Source organism: Dromaius novaehollandiae, chromosome 1 (genome assembly GCF_036370855.1).
Source record: "Dromaius novaehollandiae isolate bDroNov1 chromosome 1, bDroNov1.hap1, whole genome shotgun sequence".
In the NCBI taxonomy this organism is placed as follows: domain Eukaryota; kingdom Metazoa; phylum Chordata; class Aves; order Casuariiformes; family Dromaiidae; genus Dromaius; species Dromaius novaehollandiae.
In genome coordinates this window covers 199,266,679-199,282,486 of record NC_088098.1, presented here as the reverse complement: position 1 = coordinate 199,282,486, position 15,808 = coordinate 199,266,679, and the positions used below count along the sequence as shown (strand labels likewise).

The window sequence follows — 15,808 nt, the reverse complement described above, 5'->3', positions numbered from 1 at the left end:
TAAAGTTATCACATCAGAAACTCTGTCTTATTTTGTAACACATAACAGCAGACTCAAATTTAACTTAATATAAGAATCTATTCTTGGAAAAACAAGACCATAAATGGAAAACACGTGTTTGGTCTTTCCAGCATATTAAAGGAAACTAAATTCTAAATACAATTTACTCATAATTTATTTTAATCTACCCTTAGTTATAGCAGTTGATTTGATTACATATTTATCTACATTAGATATCTGTTTAAATCTTTTTCCCTATAGAAATGTCTTTCTCTATGAGGCATAAATATCATTAGTTTATTAAAAGCTTTCCTAAGTATTGGGGAATGCAGGCACTGCTTTAGAGAATTGATCTGTGAACATGAAACAGAACAGAACAGAACAAGGAGCGAAGCCTATCACAAGCATCCTGCCAAAGCAGGTCTGAAGAATGAGATACTCTATCCGGAACTTTTTCGGGTTTTAGGATGAGCCATTTAGTGCCCTGTGAAGCAACTGCCGGTAATCGCGACACCCCAGAACGCAGCTCCTGCAATCAGCAAACCCTGGGCCTGGGCCAGGTCAACGCAGCGCAGGTAGCAGCCGACTCTCGCTGCTGAGTCTCAGGGCGAGGGAGCCCAGGCTTGCTGCTCCGGCCCCAACAGTCAGCGCTCGGTAAAGCCGTTTCCCTCAGACCTCAGAAAGCCGTGAGGCCGCGCCCCTTCCCCCACTGGAAGCCACCTCTTCGCCCCCCACTCCCCCACTGCGGCCCTCGGTACCCACACCGCGGCCAACGGCCAACTGCCAACGGTCGCGAGCCGGCCCCGCCCGCTGGCGACCCGCGCGCTCGCCCCGCCCCCGCCCCCTCAGCGCCTGCGCGCGGCCCGCCCCCCGACGACTGCCGCCCCCGGGGCTCCGCGCGCTCCTCTCGCGAGACTTGAGCCCATCTCGCGAGACATCTGGGGCTCCGCCCGAGGCTGGGGCGGCCCGTGGCGGCGGCAAGATGGCGGTGGAGTCGCGCGTCACCCAGGAGGAGATCAAGAAGGAGCCTGAGAAGCCGATCGACCGCGAGAAGGTACTGGGCGGCTCCGCGTCCCTCCTCTGCGGGGCTGGGGGGGCGGGGGCTCGGTCCCTGGGCTGGGGGTAGGGGGGAAGCGGGCGGCGCGGCCCTGACTGTCCCGCTGCGCCTCGCCCCGCAGACGTGCCCGCTGCTGCTGCGCGTCTTCACCACCAACAACGGGCGGCACCACCGCATGGACGAGTTCTCCCGCGGCAACGTGCCCTCCAGCGAGCTGCAGATCTACACCTGGTGAGTGCCCGGCCCGGCCCGGCCCGGCCGCGCCGCCCTGCGGCCCCGGCGCGGTGCTCGCGGGGGTGGGGGCGGCGCTGGCGGCGGTTGCGCCGCGGGGGCTCCGCCGGGGGGAGGGGGAGGGCGCTGCTGCGGAAACGCGTCGCCATGGCAACCCGGACGTGGTCCCCCCCCGCGTGCGTGCAGGGCCGCGGCGAGCTGCTGGTGGCTGCGCGCTTTGCGGTTGAATTGCGGAATTACTGATGCACATCGTTGAAGACCTGTATTTTAGCCTGTCTCTGGTTAACGCAATGCAGACAGTCAACACGGAGGCTCTCTTCTTCCTTAACGGTGGTTAAACTTATTTTTACCAACGCAGTTTTTCAGTTGTTGCAGAGGGTCAGGAGTGTTGCCTGACCTGCAGGTTGGTTTAAGTGAGGATGGACTCATGGAGGAGTCCACGATTGGACTTGGAGGATGGAGTAGCATTTTTTTTTCCTTTTATATGGTCAGGTAACAGCAGTTTAATAGGGAGCTGCTTTTTATTGCTTTCAAATTTAGCTTGGGCAACTACTTTAGTGTGTGTTGCTAAAACATTAGTTTTGGCATTAAGTGTTTTGAAAAATGCCTCTCAAAGTGAGTTAGGCTATTTTCTAATCATATTTCTCCTTTGAGGCTTCTGTTAGCCATATAACTTGTATGTCACTGTACAGTTGAATAGATCTGTTTTTGTGGCTAGCAAGGCACGCAGTTCTAATTTACTTCTTAATGGGATTTATGGACTCAGTCCAGGCTACTGATGATGTCTGAAATGTTTGCCATCTGCGGAAGTCAGAATGGGCATTGTGTGTCTGCACAGTGCTCCTTGGTTACTTTGCAGCTTGGCATCAGTATGCAGTCTATATAATTAGAGCTGCTCTAGCTGTTATGATTGGGGCCTTTTGTTCTTGAAATTCTAGAAGTGAGTTTTAGCCCTGTCTCTTGTTGCAGGGCAGAGAAGGAGGAGTACTACCTGTTAGGGCAGAAATGTAAATCTTGATCTAAGTCTATTCATGATTTGTTACCCTTACATTTTGTCTAATATGTAAAAAGTTATTTTAACATAAATCTCAGCTTAGATGAAGAAGTGCTTATACTCTGTATTGTATAAGTATATAAAACTTGCCTCTATTGTTTAAACTGTAACTTTTTTGAGAGACCTGAAAAAGCAGACCTTGAAACGTACTCGGAGTGGAGGAAGATTTGTCTAATACTACAGTAAACTAGAAGCTAAATTATGATTAGAACCACTTAGCCTGAATCTTTGCGCATGTTTTTAATGCTCTAGACCATATTGCTTCCAGTGTCCAGTAGGTGGTGAATTCTCCCAGATTTTACAACTGATAACTAGAACAAATTCTAGTTACCTGATCTTTGGATCTGAATATTTTGTTTGAAATCTTACATAGGTGAGAAGTAAATTGCTCACTAGATTGTTTAAACATGTAAAATTTTAATCATCCTCTTCTTCTTTGCATGCTTGACAGAAAGCACGCAAAGGCAAGGAAATGTACAGCTAAGTAATACCAATATGTTGATGTCCGTGTTAAATGGGTTTTGGAAAACTCTTATTATTGTTTTTGAGAATGTGAGCCACTATTTTTTTTTTTTTTTTTTTTTTTTAAACTAGGATGGATGCAACTCTAAAAGAGCTGACGAGTTTAGTGAAAGAGGTCTACCCAGAAGCACGGAAGAAGGGCACGCACTTCAATTTTGCAATTGTTTTTACAGATCTCAAGAGGCCTGGATACAGGTAAATGGCATTTCTTCTCCAGATTAATATAAGACTCCGGTCATCAGAGTGGTAAATTATTTTCCGTCAGCACTGATTTAAAGTCCAAAACACACAAATCAAACTTATAAAGTTCTTGATAGCAGACTGCATGATGACCCCTGCAAACTAAACAGTCTTTAGTGACCATCGTAGTTCCCGAAACAACGAACATTTTTGCTCGAAGACATTGGTCATTATGTTGGCAACCACCCAGAACATGGACCTACAACTTGAAGTAAAGGTTTTTCTGGTGATATGAAGAGTGATAGGTCTTGTATCTAAGAATGTGTATGACTTTTAAGTGATCTTGTTACAGGTATCCTGAGAACCTTGACTGACTGCCCCTTTGTGGCTAAGGGGCAATTTGGCCACTGGGACCCTGGCTTCTGCTGGGCTCTAGAGAGGCTCTCTGAAATGACCGTGTTAGACATGAGTCCCCTGCCTTTCCATCATCCTGTTTGGCTTCTTGTGCCAGGTCACCGCCTGAACTGCATTAGCGAGCCTTCCCCGGTATCCAGTGCCTATATCCTGCCCTGTAATCTGTAGGAGTCTTGTGTTGGTTTTTTGTTGTTGTTGTTTTTGTAGTGGTGGATTTTGTTTTGAGTGGGGTTCCCTCCCATCTCTCTAGGTGTTACCCTTAATGTAGTAGTAGGTTCCACCTCCAGCCTCACCCTGCTGCCCCGTCAGAGAGAAGACTTAATGTAGCTTCTTTTTTACCCAGTACTGGAAGAAGTAACCATACTGTGAACATAGCTAAGTGCCAAAAACAGTGCAGAGGATGGAACAGGAAGGTTGTAATGACATGATATTTTTCCTGTGTTGGAAACCTAGAAAGATTTGCTTCTGCTAACTAACTTGCATTTTGTCCCCACTGTGCAGGGTGAAGGAGATTGGCAGCACGATGTCAGGTAGGAAGGGCACAGATGACTCCATGACATTGCAGTCTCAGAAATTCCAGATAGGAGACTACTTGGATATAGCAATTACTCCTCCAAATCGTGCACCACCCCCATCCAGCCGCATGAGACCATACTAAACTGTTGCTTCTTTGTATGACTACATTTTCAGTTTATTCCTTCTTGCTGTTCTAAAGCAGGCTTACTTTTTGCTTTTGTTGCTAAGCAAGAACACCTGAAAACAAAGCTAAGCATCAGAAATGAGTTAACTTTTAAACCTTAATTTTTACTGAATTTCTTTAGAAGGGAGACTTTTTAGAAGCATCATCATCCTTTTCCTCATTGTTATAGTTTGAAAAGTAAGTTTGTGTGTCCAATGTTTCAAGACTTCTGTAAAATATGACCAGAAATATTGCAGGTGTTCTGCAGTTCTGTCTTGTTTGGAATAAAGATTGATGTTGTTATCTTTTGACTTTGATAGTGGGTTTTTTGTTTGGGGTTTTTTTTGTCGTCTTAACTGGATTTTCGCAGAGAAATTCTGAAGTTGGCTTTTAAGCAGAAGTTGAAATCTATAAAAGTAGGGCCCAAAGCCTTTGTGTGGTAACTTTTGGGCTGCTTGTATAGGGGTAGGTGGCCTAATGGGGATTCCTTTCACGGGAGGATTCTTTAAACCATTGACGGCTGCCTTTGGGAGGATGAGCCTCTGAAGAGTGTGGTGGTAGGCAGGCCAGCTCACCGTTGTTCTCCCTGCTGCTGACGTGGATGTATTGAGTAGAAGGTAGAGTTGTGTAAGGCTGGCTGTCCTCCAGCAGGAGAGTGAGGGTGAGGGCAGAACACTGTGGCTTTCCAGGGCACTGGATGGCTGCTCCATCTTGTACAAGGATGATGCCAAGCCATGATATTCTGAAGTGGTCTCTGTGGCACCATATATCCCAGGATATTGAGAAGCTGCTGACCTTATTGGAGAATGGACTGATTCAGCACTCTTGTCTTATTTGAATTTTAAAGGGGTTGGTATATTTAGAAATGGAAGGTATAAAACTATCTTTCCATGTCTTGCATTTTTTTGAGAAGATGGGATATCTGTAGAGACCTGGCTAGAAGAAATTCAGTGTTTTCAGATGGAGGTTGACTTAAGTGGCATGAGGAACAGGCCCAAAATATTAAAATAGCATGGGTGGGACTAGTTGACCAGCCTATATTTTCAACCTAATGAAAATATAATTGTATGCTCCCTGCCCACAGAAGCTGTTGCCTGCAATTTAGATGAATAGAGGGAGGGTGAAGCAGCAAGTTTGTACTCTGGTAATAGGTGTGGAAGGGAGTCCACCTGGCCCTGACCACCAGGCTGCTCTTGACCCAGTAACCTGGGGAGTGGAGGCTGTGAGACAGTTCGCTCGTACACGTTCACTGCAAAGAGTATAGTGTCAGCATCTGCCAACTGCAAGGCCCAGGCCCAGTTTTAGCTTCCATAGCATTTGGGAAGATGCATCTCTCCTCATAGCTACCTTTGTCTACTGAATAGCTACAACTGTGAACATTACACAAGATGACTTTACAAATACTTGCAGCTTGTATCGAGCACCAGTTCCTCAGGTTACTGCAATCCTTGGGTGTCAGGGCAAAGCCAAACCAACTAACAGTTCAAGTATGGCCTAAAACATAAGTTACTGATGAAGCTGGAGGTTGTTGGTGGATGTGTAGCAAATGGCTTCCAGAAGCTCAAAATGGAGCAAAAGGTAGCACCAGGGCTTCTTGTTGTCCTTGGGGAACTGGAGTTCTGGTCTGTGAGCTGGGTGCCGCTCTTGGGGAAAGCGGCTGATGTTAGTTAGCACACCTCAAAGGGAGAGGAGAGACAAGGGATGAGCCATCTCCTGGCTGTTTGTCTGTTGCTGCAGAGGGAGAACTAGGGCCACCAAGGAGTCTTGAGTTTTACGGCATGTGCCAGCCGTCCTAGCACTGCATTCCTCTGCAGAGGGGCCCTGAGCACCCAGTTGGCCAGGAAAGAGCCAGGCGCTTGTTTTCTGCACATGATGATAGTGTGCTGAGAGAAAGGCAACACTGGGAGCAGCAGCGGTGTGCAGCAACGTTCTGCTCCTTGGGGTCTTCACCCTCCTCATTTAAGACCTTAGCAGAGCAGAGGCTATGGCTGAAATGTTCCTACCTGTGGAGCGTGAGCTGTGCTTTCTGTCGAGCTGTGATTTTTCCCACCAGAGTCCTTGATACAGTGTAGCCTGAGTGATTTATTGATACAGTTCTGCTCATGGTTGACCCTCTTCTGTTCCCCCCCCCCGCCCCCAACTAGCTTCCAAATTAGGGACTTGCCATTTCAGCCTTCATTAAAGACCCTCATTTGCAGAAGCACCTGCAGTTGTTTTTTCCCTTAAGACAGAAAAAGTCAAACAGTGGTCCTCACCCCTTTTTTAAGAGTGATCGAGGAATGACGATATCCCTGCTACTCTGTGGGGAAGAACAGTAAGGCCAGAAGTGGCAGTGGCACTAGTCCAGCATGGCCAGGGGTGGGATGTTTTCCCAGGGTGAAAGCAACCAGCTCTGGTGCAAGCACGAGGCGCTCTGGGAAACTGCTGCTATTAGAAGTGCAGATGTAGCAGGCGCAGTGCTTTCTGTCACCGCCAGCAGGTTTGGGCAGACTCAGGACCACGGCAGCAGGCACACCCCTGCCTCTGTGCTGGGCAGCAGCTGTCAGAGCAGCAGTCTGGCTTTTGGCGCGCTATGGAATTGGGTGAACAGGAAAGTGAGACCACAACGAAGTGGCCTGCTCACCATGTGGCATCATCTGTGCTGCAAAATGAACAAGGTGAGTCCTGTGGTAACCAGTATGTAATTACATCTTTTACCAGCCTCTTACCAAACACAGAGAGAGACCTGCAATTAGAGGTACACAGGAATCTTGGCATTTCCTCATGTTTGTGTTCTGGTTCTTGCTTTGACTGTCTTTAAGCATAATTCTCAGCAATTAAATGCAGTCAAGTTACAAAGCAACAGCAGCAAGTAAGCCTGTGCCTGTGACTCATGGAGCTGCTCTGAAGGTAGTTTGGCTTTGCTTCTGGCATGGGACACAGTGAAGGGTCAAACATGCTCGTGGACACAGCCCAGGGCAGGTCTTCACACTCCTCAAAGGAAAACAGCAACAACCTCTTGGCTTTATTTCTGGCAGCCTCAGAAGCAAAATGACTGGGAAATGAAAAAGCAAAACTGCCTTCAGTAGCAAAGCATTCAGCGCAAATGCTTCAGTGTGGTTTCACCTTCCCGTGACTGCCACAGAAGTATGAACCTCAGCTGACCTCTTCCCTGGGTGCCTCTGGCTAAATGTCTGTCAAAAAGAGATTCACCCGTGAACACTTGCACACAAAAGTAATGCAGAAGTGATGAGAGCTCCCTTTTCTCTACTTTTTTTAAGAAGAAACACTTGAGAAGTCAGTGCTGGTGCATGTTCCCTAAATCCCAAATCCATGGCACAATCAAGACCAGCAACAGCAATTACAAAATCAGACATCAAGATATAACCAGCAGTTCTGAGATTAGACAGCGTCAGGATACGACCATTCGGATGTTGTGAGAGTTGGAACCGTAAGTGAAAGTTGCTACTGGCTCGTGGTGCTCAGCGGGGAATCCACTCCTGGAACTAAGCTCGTGTGTCTCCTTCAAAACGACTAGAACAACTGAGGGAAGATGTCAGTCACTGAGAAGAATGATGTATTTACAACACTGTCTGGTTTGGGGAAGTCAAAACACAGTCCTAAAATTCAGCAATGGTGAGCAACACTGTAGGCTCAGGGAGGCGATGAGGCAGTGCCACAGGCTGCGAGGAGGGCAGCAGCCCTGAATCGGTGCCATGGATCGCTGAGCCCCGCAACACCTCGCTGGAGGGGAAACACAACTTTACGAGAGAGCTCGTGACAATCCTGAGCCAGCCTGCTTTCTTGTCCACCAGGAGTTAAAACATCCAAACTGGAGAAAGCAACCGGCTCTCACCCCGGGAGGATCCTTCTGCCTCACTTTCTGCCTGGCCATATAAATCTAGCATGTTTATCTAAAAAAGGGCCCAGGGGTTTTAGTTTGCCCCTCTGTTTGGTGCCTCAGTGCAGCTGGGGGAGGGATTTTGGCCATTTCCAAGAGACAGAGCCAAGTGATAAGCAGCCCTGCTGGGCTCCCGGCAGCAGGGACTTGCTGCTCCAGCCAAGGCAGCATCCCCGCAAGGGAGCTTCCTCCTGGGAACGAAGGCAGGAGTAGGTGAGACTGTTAAAAGAACTGATAGCAAGTTGAAGACTCACGTAATATACTATTCATACTTCCCTCCCTGATTCCCGACCGGTTTCTAGGCCTCAGTTTGGGAAGCGTGCTGGCTGGGCGCCCCATGGGCACCTTGGAGCGGGCATCATGCAGGCAGCCCGAGATCTCACCTCCTGCCCCGACCTTTCCAGCCTCTTGTGCCCCAGAGCGGTGCTCAGGAGTTATGCAGCAACATGGAGTAGAAATCACCACACCTGGAGCTGTCAGCCAACAGGCCTTTCTTTGTGTTCAGAGATTTCACAAGGAATTTTTGTCCCTCTTCAAGGCAGCTGAACGAGGTATGTTTTTCCCTTATCTCTTTTGATGCTTACAGCAGTAATAGATATAATTCTCAGCTTCACAGCTGCACTTTCATCAGAAACCAGCCCTCTGCAAAGCTCACTTTTTAAAATCTAACTGCCTAACTTAAAGAATTAGCACAGTAATTTTCAAAAAAGGTGTCCTTTCCATTTCTTTTCTACCATACACAGATGTAACCATCCAAAACCAGCTGGGAGGCCTTGCCTCCTGCCCAGGCACTTCCAGGGCTGCCACAGATGCCTCCCCCTCGCAGGTGACCCTCCAGGTCTCAGCTCATCCCTAGTCCTTCATCTCTGCCGTTTCAGAGAGGCTCAGTTTTTCCTCTGCCTTTCACCAGTGAGAAATGTCTGCCTCCCTCATACACTCGTCCAAGCCGTGCGAGGCAGAGGAGTCCCATCCTCTTCCCCTCTGCTGGGGCTCTCCCACACCAGCCCTGGCCAGGCAAATTGCTCCACACCAGCACGATGAGTGGCAGGACACATGGATCCAGCTACAAAGCTGAGGAAGCTGCTCCCCTACTTCCCCCTTCCTGCCTTTGGTAGCAAGTAACCTGGTCTGCTCTGCTCCTGTAGATGTGACTTTGTGTTATTTTATTCCTTTTGATGAGTTTGCTGCTATTCCAGGCTTGATTTTTTTTCTTTTTCCTGCATGGCTCTCTGCTCTGCTTCCCCAAGTACACGTTTTTTCTTGGAATTAACCTTCTTTTCCTGGCTCGTCCATCTAAACCAGTGCTTTTTTTTAAACTTATTAAATAAAAATGCTTTTTTAAAAACTTAATAAATATCATGACCTTTTCATATTAAAAAAACATTATATTGTTACTTCTTGCATAAATATTGCTGCTGCTGATTGTTATACAGGCTTTCGTTTAGCATGGGTGGAAAAAAAAAAATCAGACTCCTCTTTGATGTGCTCAGGCCTTAAGCTAAGGGCTCTGCCTAACATTCCCCCTCTAATTTCACTGCACCTCCATGATAGGCTCCTGCCCCTATAGCAGGGATGGTACGTGCAGCCGCCCTCAGTTGGTGCTGTTCACAGCCTGGTGGGCTACAACACATAGAAATCGGTGCTGGATTAAATTAATGTGCCAGACTGCAAACTGCAATGGCTGGAGATACGCTACAGCTGTTCCCTGCTGCGGGGCAGAAAGTTGTGGGTGGCAACCTCATCAGCTGCCATGGCTAAAACCAACCCAGACCGAATCCATGACCCCAGAGGAAGATGGTCTTGAACTGTGAGATGGGCTTTTCTGGGCCCTGTGTTACCGCATGACAGTGGGAGCATGTGTGTTTGTGCGCTGCCATGCATAGGAAGGAACAGGATACAGCATCAGCAGAACAGACACTTCCTGCCACACAATGGCAGCATGACCTTGCTGAAAAGCTTTTAGGAAGAGCTTTTGAGAGAAGCTGGCTCTCTGGTAAAGCAGTTCAATTCCCTCGCTTTTTAAGAAGCGAGGACAAGCCTTGCATACACGCTTTGCCACTAAACTACCTTACATTCAGTACATTCCTGGCTCCACCAGCATGCTCTCCTTCTGATGGGCAGGATTGTGAATGTTTAAGTTTTGCTTTACAGCTCTGCTCAGAACCAGTAACAGCAGTGATGCAGTGGGGAAAGTTAAAGAATAATTGGCAAGCTCTTGCTCTTGCTTTAGAAAGCATGGAAAAATGATCTCAGTGTAAGGGCTCGGCAAGCCTGATCTGTGAGAACAAATCAATAACATAACTATGGCGCTGTTCAACCAAACACTAAAGTAATGCAATAGCTAATACATGAACTGCCAAAACCAAGGAGATTCAATTAACTGCTGCTCTTGTCTCAGCCCTTGTGTCTAGACATTACAGCAGATCAGCTGAGTTTAAAAAGAAAAAAAAGAAAACCAGCAGTTCCTCCGACAGAAGAGGCCACTGAAGTATGCAGATTGTAAATCACCCTCCATTGCACAGCAGCTGCAAAACTTCAGCTGTGCCTGGCCACAAATTCGCGTCAATGGAATAGGCAGATGCCTGGCCGGAGCGCCAGGGAACAGTGTCAGCTATACAAACTAGCTCAGGTTTGGGCTCAGAGCAGCCTGGGTGTTTGGGAAGCTCCCTGTCTTGGGAGTATTTCCGGTCTCACAGAAATGTCAGGCTTAAGTAGACACACGCTGGCCTGAAAACTTGACCTCTTCAGAGCTCAGCAGGGAAATCCAGTGAACATTGCAAGCAAGAGTTTCAAGGGTATGTTTGGGGCCTCTGCTTAGTGTTGGATAAGGGCACGAATATCCCACCCTCAGCTTCAGGTATGTATAAACAAATGACAGTGTCTTCAGGCTTCATGGGATTTGGAGGTCTTTCACAGAGGCCTGAAATCTGCACCTGCCCCAGACAACCATGCTGCGTATGCTAGTTTTTGCCAAAAAATGTTTGCTCTCAAGTCCCACCCTGCTCTCATTTGGTATATTTAGGTTACAGCTGGAGTGATTATTCTCCTTGCATTTTCTCCACAGCTGACAGTACCCCATTTGAATACAAGGAATCACTCAAGTACTCCCTTCCTTGAGTTCCCAGTGCATGTTTGGAAGGTTTAAGATCTGCCAGCACTCAATTGCTGAGCAAGAGATAGGCACAAGTGTAGCTGACCTTTTTCCATCTAGTCTTCTACTGAAATCTTCCAGCTGAAAGTCATGAAACACATACCCTAGGCTTCAGAGGGCAAGCGGTGGAGAGCTCCAGTGGTGGTTCACAAAGGGTGCTGTGCTAGCCTGCTGTCAAGCACGGCACTGATTGCATTTTGTTCAAAGACTGAGCCAGAGTGAGAGTGTCAGCTTGAATGAGGAGGGGTGAAAGGCTTGTGCTTGAATGGGAATGAAAGATCAGGATTTCACACAGTTGGCAGTCCCAAATGCTTGAATATGGTCTGAACAGCACCATGTCACCATGGCCAGGAATGAACCATACTGCCCTACACTTACAGGGCTCTCTGCCCAGGGTGAGGCTTTTCATAGTAGCTGTCTCTTCCAGTCCAGTTCATACACAACCACCCAAGTAGTTGTTCCAGGAGCAGGTGGATGCAGGTTCAGGAGTAGGTGATGGGTGGTGGTGAGAAGAGGGAACTGTTTCAAGCTGTCATGGAAGGGACCAGAGAACCATGGCCTAACAGCAACCTCACCAGAGCAGCCATGCAGACAGCTGGCTTGGTACCTAGATGCCAGGACACTGTTCCAAGGGCAGCTTCTACCCCCAGTGAAAGAAGTCATTGCTCCCCCTCCACCCTGCTTCTTCTCATCTCTTGCACCAGCACACCAGAGTTTCTGGCGGTGAGCAGTGACTGGAGTCAGCTTGCAGATTCCATGAATAATTAACTTGCAAAACAACAATTAGTGGTGGTTGGACAAGCTGGAATGTCCTCCAGCAACAACTGCACTGATGCAACTGAAGGTGTGAGATCCTGTAACTGAGGGAGAGGAAAGGTAGGACCACGCAACAAGGCCTTAGATTGATTTGCAACAACCGCACAGCCTAAACCAGGAATAAAGCGTGCCAAAAACTGAGAAGGCATTTGAGCACATTCCTGCCATGCAATATAACAATTTGCCTTCATTTGTTCTCCTCTCTGGAGAAACGCCATTGTAGCAGAGCATCCTCTTTCATGGAACGTTTTTCCTGTATGCACACACACCAACACCAACACCCACACACACACACACACACTTTTTAAACCTTTCAACTTACTTGTTCCTATGTACTTGAGTTAGACAAGACAAAGTCAAATAAATTCATTGCCTGGACAGCTCCCTACCCTTATCTCAACCGCCTCTTTGCTGACATGGCTATTACCCTAAGAATAACATGAAGTTTCATGGTTAAGTTGATAGATAACAGAGCCAGTGCTGATTGATATCTCAGTAGAAGGTGTATTTCCGTGGAACAGTGTGCCTCTGATTCCATAGCGTGGCCACTGGCTGTTGTCATTGTTCCTAACAAAATGTTAAAATCTCCGTATTGCGATCCCATGGAGAAACAAGGCACAGGACTGTGAATGATACTCCCAAAATACAGAGCAGCTTCAACATCAGCAACATCTGTTGCTGGGACACATGCAACCATCATGAATACTGTAATGGCCAAATAATGACAAGTGTTTTTCCAAAACAGAGAACAAAGCAAATTTCACATCTTATAGAAAATATAAAGCATCCATGAATAACCAAGCAAATTTGGACTCTAGTTACTGCTCTAGTGATTTATAAAAACATCAATAAAAGCACAACAGGAGGCACTAAAAGCAATGCTTGTCATTTGTTCATTTGACAGCCATCTGGGAAGTTTAATTTCACTGTGAGATCTGTATTTGTGTTTAACCTCAGGCAAAATATTTCCAAGCTAACAAAGCATTTACTACTTTAAGGGGCTTCCTGGGCAGAACAATTTGAGACATTCCTTTAACCACATTTAATATAAAAGAGAGAAGCTTCTCTTAGCTGACACATTTTGTGTACTGAAGCAAATGCAGAGATTAAGAATGATGTACTGAACGAAGGAAAACTAAAAGCCACACTTTTGGTTGCTTCCCAGATGTTTTTAAATATTGAAGTACAATTTCATGCCATGGTCAATCTGTTCTGACTGCAGGTTACCACTGGAAGATGTGATCCCATTCTCACCCTTCCCTTACACCCAATCATGCAGATAGAAGTTGAGTTTGAGATCACTGATCTCCAAACAGGAAAGAGACCAAGATATTAGTTCTTTGGTGGCTCAGATGGAACTAATCCATTGTAAAACTGTACAACCTCTAAATTCTATGCTGGTGAAACAGCCTCTAATAGAGGCTGGCCCCAGTTAGATTGGATTAAATATAACACCCAACTACTGTACCTTGACTCAACTTTGCCTATTTTCAGACCACTACCGTCTCTCGCAGAACTAGCGTGGCTGTTACTTAGTTAGCTGCTGCTTATCCAATCTGCACGTCTGGACAGGCTACCACTGTTGTCAGATTCAGCCCATAAATATCAACACACAACTTTTGTTTCAACTTCTTTTATATCATAAAATGTCTGACCTGTCTGTCATATTACTTCAGTGCGCAGCTGGACAAGCATTTGTTCTGGAGCAACGCTGGCTTAAAAAGGGTCTTAACCTCATCTAGCCCTATGGCAACATTCGTGATTGTTCCAGTATCTGTTTGTGTGGTCACCATATGAGCACACAGCAACCTGTGTGAGGGAACTTAGCTGAATAAACACTTTTTTTTTTTTTCCTGAGGGTTATTTTGGATCAGAATCAGTTTCCTAGGCTGCTGTTTTCACCTCTGCCAATTGCCCCCCCCAGATACTTAAACTACAGCTTAAGTGTTACTGTAAAACCAGTCTGTTTTATTGCTGACTACATCCACTTCAGTGTGATATTCCACTTTACACTGGAAGCCTAGGTACATACAGTAATATTACTTGTATTAGAGTAATTTTGTAGGCAAGAAACAGAACAAAATGAACTTGTCAAATCTCATTTGTAAATTCCAAAGAATAATCTTCTGCCAACAACATTGTCGTAAAACCTTATGGTCTACTCAAGTGATTAAGACAACTGAAGTTGTCATCTTGAAGAAAATCTGTATCTCTGTATCTGTACATCAGCTGAATCGCTGTTTCATACTATTTAATGAAACAGCTATAAAACAGTAAAAAGAAAGATGATACAAGTGGGTCACAGCGAGAACCCAAACACTGCTAGGTATAACAGCATGATCCCCCAGTGGGGAGAAAGAGTGCAGTGCAAAGTTGTTCTCAAATTTAGCCAAATTGGGTAATCACACTTACCAGCTCTTTTGGAGCTTAAACAGCCATGGAATGCTGTGTAGGCAGAATGCAGGCCGTGACACCCCTCCTGCTTAGTGTTGGTAAGTCTGTCTGGCTCAGGGATTCTTGCTCTCAAAAATACTTTGTACCTTTTTGGGATCATTAAGTTCAATGGCTAGCCTGTCAACTAGTTGTTCATCTATGAAGATGCTGGCAGTAGGTCTAGCCTTCACTGCTTGATGAAGTTGGGTAGAACAAGCAAGTTTATTACAGTGGAATCTGATTTTTCCAAGCAGCCATGTAGCATCTGAGACAAGAAATTTACTTAGCATTCAAAGTATTGATCGGACTCAGAAGTGGCATACAACAATACATATTATTTTTAAACAAAAGCTGGCACAGAAAAGTGACAGTGTGCCCATATCAGAACCAGTAGAAAATCAAGTTCGCCAGTTAATTTGACCTATACTTATCCCAGAAAGTGACTGGAATGACTGGGAAAAGGCTCCTATTCTTGCTAGATTTGGCAGGGCAAGTCCTTCTAAGCAGCTGGGTAAATACCTCCAGGCATCTCCAGATGTTTGCACATCCTTAGGACTTAAAAGAATGTGGAGCTGTGCTCAGAAAACTCAGAATAGCACACATTTCTCCCCATCTCCTGAGCTAGTTACTCCATTCTCATCTGTCGCATGCCCATATGTGAGCATCAAAATTTTAACAATCAATCAACAGAAGACCACATACAACTGATTAAGAGCAGTACTGCAGTTACTCAGAGGAATCATGGATAGCTGACGCTGGTAAGGGCAAATTGGCTCCAAACAAGGATATATACTTAGGATTTATTTTGGAGAGGAGTAAAGTCTCTGATGGAAAAAGTGCCAACTGCTATGACTACCAGACACCAAAAAAAGCACCAAGCAGATCTGAGAGCTTAAGTTTGGTCAGCTACTAAAGGGAGGTATTTGCACTATTGGAAATGACATCACCACTTAAGGAACTCATGTTGCAACAGCACAGGGGAGAGTAAGGCAATCATCTACATGCCCACAAATCTTTCCAGCAGCCAGAGACGCAGTAGATACACAGCCAGTACCAATCGCACAGGATTTTCAAATAGATCATATTCAAGACAGTCACCCTTTGGCTGTCGAAAGTGAGAGATATGCATAGCACCTAACATGATGTCTATGTAATATAATGTAATTGCAAGAGAAGCATATCTGATGCTTGGCAATCAGATAAGTAGTAGCCTGATATCTGCCTGATATTCCTTAATATTGCAGAAGTGACGAATGTCATAAAAGTGCTTTGAACAGTAAAACAGTAGTTATTTTTCACATAAAAAACGATTCCTCTTTTCTGTTGAAAATACCAAACGCTGTTGAAGTAACACATTCTAAACTCAGTCCTGAAAAGATAAAAAGTGTCAT

The 15,808-nt window shown here is 46.1% G+C and overlaps 2 protein-coding genes across 4 annotated transcripts in view; one reads left to right on the top strand and one right to left on the bottom strand.

The window, feature by feature from the left end:
- The first annotated feature begins 899 nt into the window (after positions 1 to 899).
- Positions 900 to 4,440, top strand: SAP18 (Sin3A associated protein 18). Its single transcript, XM_026108853.2, has 4 exons — positions 900 to 1,054; positions 1,179 to 1,288; positions 2,937 to 3,059; positions 3,960 to 4,440. Exons 1-4 carry the CDS (start codon positions 983 to 985, stop codon positions 4,114 to 4,116), a joined length of 462 nt encoding a protein of 153 aa, XP_025964638.1. The 5' UTR covers positions 900 to 982; the 3' UTR covers positions 4,117 to 4,440.
- The window catches only part of SKA3 (spindle and kinetochore associated complex subunit 3), a 26,000-nt gene continuing 13,880 nt past the window's right edge, over positions 3,689 to 15,808 (bottom strand). For 2 of the 3 annotated variants that reach the window (XM_026108847.2, XM_026108848.2), the window contains exon 9: positions 13,133 to 15,786. In XM_026108847.2, coding sequence (XP_025964632.1) covers positions 15,564 to 15,786 — 223 coding nt within the window. In that variant the 3' untranslated portion in view covers positions 13,133 to 15,563. Of the gene's footprint in view, positions 7,311 to 13,132; positions 15,787 to 15,808 lie in introns of those variants that run through there. The other variant, XM_026108849.2, reaches the window with a different exon arrangement.

What these genes read in the sequence shown, in the direction of transcription:
- SAP18 (XM_026108853.2), top strand. Translation starts at nt 983, where the DNA reads ATGGCGGTGGAGTCGCGCGTCACCCAGGAGGAGATCAAGAAGGAGCCT. An exon ending in GAGCTGCAGATCTACACCTG is followed by an intron (nt 1,289 to 2,936) that starts GTGAGTGCCCGG and finishes TTTTTAAACTAG; the next exon opens with GATGGATGCAACTCTAAAAG. An exon ending in CTCAAGAGGCCTGGATACAG is followed by an intron (nt 3,060 to 3,959) that starts GTAAATGGCATT and finishes CCCACTGTGCAG; the next exon opens with GGTGAAGGAGATTGGCAGCA.